This window comes from Ips typographus, linkage group LG15 (assembly GCF_016097725.1).
Source record: "Ips typographus isolate SLU linkage group LG15, UJ_Ityp_2.0, whole genome shotgun sequence".
Taxonomy (NCBI): Eukaryota; Metazoa; Arthropoda; class Insecta; order Coleoptera; family Curculionidae; genus Ips; species Ips typographus.
In genome coordinates, this window is record NC_138436.1 from 2,486,861 (window position 1) to 2,493,320 (window position 6,460).

At 34.5% G+C, this 6,460-nt stretch overlaps 1 protein-coding gene across 1 annotated transcript; it reads right to left on the reverse strand.

Moving 5' to 3' along the window:
• Window positions 1-1,448: 1,448 nt before the first annotated feature.
• On the reverse strand, window positions 1,449-2,922 carry LOC145738150 (myb/SANT-like DNA-binding domain-containing protein 3). Its single transcript, XM_081993014.1, has 4 exons — window positions 2,448-2,922; window positions 2,106-2,388; window positions 1,952-2,047; window positions 1,449-1,890 (listed from the first exon to the last, which is right to left on the reverse strand). The coding sequence occupies exons 1-4, from the start codon at window positions 2,580-2,582 to the stop codon at window positions 1,799-1,801; spliced, it is 606 nt and encodes a 201-aa protein (XP_081849140.1). The 5' UTR covers window positions 2,583-2,922; the 3' UTR covers window positions 1,449-1,798.
• Between the last annotated feature and the right edge of the window lie 3,538 nt (window positions 2,923-6,460).

A 6,460-nucleotide genomic window follows, 5' to 3' on the forward strand; every position in this document is an offset into this window, starting at 1 on the left:
TCACGTGCAAAACGAGTTCATTAGTGAAAATTAGAATTATTCATTAACAAGATGTCGACAACGTCTTCCTCTCCTGAAATTGTAAGAAACAGATTACTCTGGGAAGACAGCAGTGACGATTCATCAGATTCTGAAAACGAAAATCATCAGAGAGTGCGGCAGAGGGTACCTCGAAACTTTCGATTAAGATTAGACCACTTTACACGTTGGAGTGACGAAGAGTTTAGAATAAGGTTTCGTCTCAGCAAAGAAACAGTCGCTGGGGTGTTGGCACAACGCTTGCACAATCAAATAGCACCAAAAACTAAAAAGGTAAGCAAAGCATAGGTAGCTAAATTGAAAAATATTAAAATAAAATAATAACATATTATTTCCAGAAATCATGCAATAACAGCAATGCAGCAAGTCCTTCTAGTACTTCGCTTCTGTGCTACAGGGTGTATGTTACAAACTGTTGCGGATTTTGCTGGAATTCATAAATCTACAGCTTCGCAAATTGTAAAAAAGGTTATTTATAAAATTGCATCATTAGCACCAGAATACATAGGCATGCCAAATACACAACAGGAAATAGACGAAGTGAAATGAAAATTTTATGCCATTGCAAAATTTCCTCGTGTAATTGGAGCCATTCATTGTACCCATGTTAAAATTATTTCACCAGGTAAATGCATAATATAAAACAGTGTCTTGCAAGTTTTGATTGATTTTGTCAATTTTTTTAGGCGGACCTAATGCTGAATATTTTAGGAACAGAAAAGGTTACTTTTCACTAAATGTGCAAGTAGTAGGTGATGCGGATTTACGCATCCGGAATATTGTTGCTCGTTGGTCAGGTTCAACTCATGATCAAACAATATTCAATAATAGCTCAATAAAAGCACAGTTTGAGGGTAATGAGTTTGGAAATTCGATAATGCTTGGGGACTCAGGATATGCTTTAAAAAAATATTTAATAACACCAATTCTAAATCCAACAATTGAGGTTGAACAAGTTTTCAATGAATCCCAAATTAGAACTCGAAATCCAATTGAAAGATTATTTGGTGTTTTAAAAAGACGGTTTCCGGTTCTTTCTCTTGGTATTAGGTTATCATGTGAGACTGCCAAAGTCGTTATTATAGGGTGTGCAGTGCTTCATAATATTGCAATTATTATGAATGAACCAGATCTTGTTAATGATCCAAACATAGTGATTGAACCACTTGAAAATAATGATATACAGAATAATAATAGAGAACAGCACAATTTCAGAGAAGAGTTTCTCTTATATTTTCTGAATTTGTTAAATGAAAATATTAATTGATACTTTTTGTTATGACGAACAATATATTTTAGCTTTATATGGTATTTTTTATATTTTGTTCTAGAATTTTTTAGTACATAATCAATTTTATGTAAGGTGTACAATATCAATAAACACATATATTTATATATTTTTTGTTTATTTATCCAGACATTTTAATTATGAAGAACCTAATTGATTTTTTAAAAGTTCAATCTCCAGTTCTAATTTTTCGTTTTGCAATTCAAGGTTTCTAGACTTTAGTCTATGAATTTCCTCTTCTCTTTCCAATCTTCTTTCATGAAACTCCTTGTTTCTTGCAGCTTCTTCTGCTAATAATTTATTTTTTAAAATTATTTGCTCTTCCTTAACGGCTATAGAGTCATTTTTTTTTTCTTTCTTTTGTTTGCAGTACAGCATGCTTTCTTGACTGGAGCTTTTTTGGAGTATAGTCGGACCAATCTAAAAAGCAAACAAACAGCATTGACTAATAACCTACTGAAAACAATTTTATCAATAAGTATCATTTTTTTCTCCCGCGCCTTCAAAGCCTTCAGTAGTCACAGTCAATTTTTCGACTTCATTGACAGTGGAAAGTTCAATACCTAATAAATGTAGTAAAAATAGTTTAACACGTTTGACTCCTTTATGATAAACATAAATTACCTTGGTCAAGTTGAGTGGTTTCTGAATTAGTCGGTATTATATCAGCTTCAAATAATACTTCCATGTTATCCATGTCGGTCTTCGTATAATCGAAATCTGAAGAATTATAATAATATATATTATAAATTATGATAATAAATAGTTTTTTTAATACCTCTACTAGTAGGAAGCACATCACTGTCCCCTACGCTTGGCTCCAAACCAGTCACCGATAACCCAATGACACTTTTAATTTTTTCATATAAAAGCTTTATTGCTTCCTTGATTTCCATCTCATCTATTCCACCACCAGTCTTTAGCAGGTTTTGTCTTTTTTTAGCTACGTACTTACGTACATCTTTTTTTAAGTTATCAAATTTGCATTTTAATTGATCTGCTGTTTTCGGATCAGTGGTTGTGGAATTATATACTTCCGCAATTTTTTCCCAACCAGCAGCCTAAAATATAATGATAGGTAAATAGATTTTTGTTTGTAGACTTGATATAACTATTTTACCTTTTGTTTCCAAGTCACAGCATCAGTTTTCTTACATTCAACGATATGTTTATAGTTTATAACTGTATCAACTAGGGTATGACAGTCTGAGTCCGTGAAAAGACATCTTTTGGTTTTCTTGGGATTGACAGTCATAGTTTCGTATAATTTTAAAGGAAAAACTCGAAATTAAAATAGAATATACGTCCATAACACGAGGAAAAACAACACAAAATACCTACCCACACTTCGAACGCATTTTAAATTTTTAAGAAACTTGACAGATGTCAGATAGAGGATGGTTGTTATTGGTTCAAATTTGATCGGTAGGGTAGCCAACATACAGAAATAAGTTTCAACCTCTGGTTAGCTAACCTTGGGACGATTTACGTTTATAATACCAAACTGTTTTTAACCCTCGGTTGAATTTCAACCGGCGGTTCGTCGACCGAAGGTCGAAAGGCATTTTTATAATACTGGCCATAACAGCGGTTATGTCATGCAATTCCAAAGTCCTAACATAATCCGGCATTAAATTTTTTCTGATAATGTCTACAACTTCTTTTTCAGAAGGAGCCTCAGTTAATCGATTAAAAAGACCCGTCATAGAACTAATAAATAAACAAACTGGTTCTTTAGGGTTTTGTTTCCTAGCTTTGATTTCTTCTAATAAGTTTCTATCATAGTGGTCACGCAAAAAAGTCTCTTTTAATTTACCCACTAAATCATCCCAATCAATAAAACGCCCCTTTTTATGATGATTATACCACCAAGTCCAAGCTTGCGAAACAAAAAGGTCTCCAGCAGAAGCAAAAACCTCATCTGTTGAACAGCCACGAGACATTCTAAAGGTTTCTACCTTTTCAAGAAAAGCCATTAATGAACCCTCGCCAGTAAACTTTTGCAGTCCCCATTTATGTACAGGTACAGACTTGCTAACATCCTGACTAACTGCATTAGCATTAAAACTGACAGAACCCAAATTTGGATCGAGAGGAGTCGAAGCAGCTGGAAAAACTTTAGCATCGAGATCACCTTCTAAAGTTAATATCTCAACATATAAATCATTCTTCCTTTGAGTTTCCTCATCAGAAGTATGATTCATACGATTAAGTCGGCCTGAGACATGCCAGAGCCGAGTTGAAATGTTCTTGTATGAAGGATCACTAGATGTACCGGTAAAACCTACTATTTTAACCTTAATTGATGCAATAGATAACGCCAGCTCCTTTTCATCAAAATCAAATTCAAATGGGTTCGACACTTGACAAATACTACGATTGGCATTTTCTTGAGCCAACAGTCCCCTCAAAATTTTACGTCTCTGATCAACAGTACCCAATGGCTTCATAGATTTGATAGAAATTTCATAATCCAGCTCATGGGCTTGCAAGACATTAATTTGGAGAGCCATTATTAAAATTTCCAGTTTAACCCCAAAAACTAAATAAACACAAGTGATATATAAATTTTACAGCTAAAGTGCAACAAAAACCACTGACTTGGACAACAATCCAAAACCTGATCACTACCTGTGACCCAAGTTACTCAAAACTGATTAAATAAATCAGTCAATCAATGATTAAACACTTAATCAAATTAAGGAAAATTAAAATTGTCCAAATCAGTACAAATAAAATCTCTACCAAAAGAGAAAATTAATTCGCACTTTTAACTGCAAAACCGAACCACAATGTTATAGGTAAAACTACAAAAAAACTTAAGATAACGGGGCAAACCTGAAACTTCGGTTTAAAAATAGATTGGCACGGTCACAAGCAAAGCAAAAGGTAAAAATGCAACCATAGTACGATAAACCAGCAATTCCAAACTTGACACTCTTTAATTTAATAATAAATATCTTAAACTATCAACACGTCTGGCACCGCGAAAAAATTAAGTAAATATTGTAGCCATGCAAAAATACACATGCACAAACAAGGCAGTCTGATAACCCACAATCCAAGCGTGTTCAATCCACTAAAAAGAAAAAAAAAGGCCCCCCACGTTGGGCGCCAATTTGTTATGATGAAACCTCACGTTAATGAGATTTCAACATTTTTTTAATTAGATAGCTCAAGGTCGTGGATTAATTGCATGAGTTCATAAGTATCTATAAATGAACACACTTGGATATACTGCAGGAAATCAAACGAACCATTTGTTGTATATGCACACGTGTATATTACAAATTAAAAAAACAAAACTACAACATTTACAATTTACAGAATATTTACAAAATTTACAAAAGTTGCCGAAAAAATAAGAAAAAACAATTAAAGTGAAAATTTGAAATTAAATTGAAAAAAAAAAACAGGAAAAGTTTTCCCAGTGCCAAACTGTAACTGCCCTTACCAGCTCTCAAAGATGACGTTCAGGTCCTGGAACCTCCAGTATCCTCTTCCCAGTAGTCAGTAGTGGCCACCACTGATTTCCAGGTAGGAAATGGGGTCCAGAGACTGGTGACAGGTACCTAAGGCAGAAAACAGCAGAACACCAGGGAAAACGAACAAACAGCTTCACCACTTGTTCCGGCAACCAAAAAGGTGACCAGAGGTGATGACAAGTGTTGAAGTTGTTTAGAGCAAACTAGTATAAACTAAAAAATAAAAATAAAATGAAATTAAATAAAACTAAATCAAGTGAGGAATTGTGGTGGTTCAACTCTGACCTTCTGAAACTCTGTGGTCGCTGGTCGGCTTTTCCAACACGTGGGTTGGTCCGGAAAACTCTGGACAAAGCAGTCCCGGTTAGGCTGATTCAATCCCCGATTGAAATGTTCTTTGGTCGGGAAAACCCTTAGATCTCTGGTTAGAAAACCCTTGAAATTCCGGTCGGAAAGTCTTTGGATCTCCGGTCGGAAAAGTCTTTGAATCTCCGGTTGGAAAAGTCTTTGAATCTCCGGTTGGAAATGTCTTTAAAACTCCGGTTGGGCCGAACACAATGCTGCTGTGTTGGAAAATTGGGCCGATACAAAATAATTCAAAAGAACTAACAACAAAACCAATTTACCTGTAATTCGGCCAGATGATCACGGATCAAAAATTCAAAGTCACACACGCGCCACACCGCTCAGAAAAAAAAAAGTGAGATGTCGGCAGTTCGGGTGCTGTAGTGGTAAAGAGACCGATATCACAAAGTGGGGTGATTAAATAGGCACATGGCACCTGACACAAAGAAACACGACCACAAACCGACGCTTCCCCGACAAAAATCGAAACTAATCACGTGACTACGGCACCTGATAACTTATCAGGTCACGCACCCACATTTACAACAAAATGTGCACAAAGTGCAATTGGAGGATTTAAGCGATCGGAATCAGTCTAGTAGTGTAACTAGGCCCACGGACATTAAAAACACAAACCAAACGAGGTACGGACGAAAACTCTATTTCGTACGTAACACTACTCTTGGAACATGTTAATGTTAATTTTGTTCTTTAGTTGTTTTATTAAATTAGTTTGATGTTTGGACATGAATTGAATGTGTTTTGCTTCCACAATAGTGATAACCCAAATAATCACTAATATAAGCTAAGTTAACTGTTTTTATTCAAACTAACATTAATACTATAATTCCAATATTAACATTCACTGAAAAGTGAAAATTATTGCAGTTTACAGTATTCTTTTATGTTTAACACAATATAACAATATCATCATTAGGTGATTCAGTAAACTGCATTGCTTCAATATTAGAGCAGAAATGTATGGCTAAAAATAATCCAGTAATTGAATTATTAAACATAGCCAACCTCTAATGCTAATACGTCTTACGAGTATATGTAGCCTTATCTAAAAGCATGCTAAGAAATAGTAGTCATATTTTTTAATAAAGTAGTTTTTGGTGAGTTTAAATATTAGTTCTAGAAACGTCTTATATCTTATGAGACAACATCTGCCTATCAAGTACTATGATTGTAAAGAAAACATATTGTGCTGCTGCAATGTTCTTTTAAAACAATAAATCCAATGCTTAATGAATATAAATTTTTAGATATTTCGTTTAGTCGAACTTACCCCTTCCTATAA

Bases quoted from the DNA above. Each gene is read 5' to 3' on its own strand.
- LOC145738150 (XM_081993014.1), bottom strand. From the start codon at position 2,582: ATGACTGTCAATCCCAAGAAAACCAAAAGATGTCTTTTCACGGACTCA. The intron at 2,389-2,447 runs GTAAAATAGTTA...ATTATATTTTAG, and splicing joins CTGTGACTTGGAAACAAAAG to GCTGCTGGTTGGGAAAAAAT. The intron at 2,048-2,105 runs GTATTAAAAAAA...ATAATTCTTCAG, and splicing joins TGTGCTTCCTACTAGTAGAG to ATTTCGATTATACGAAGACC.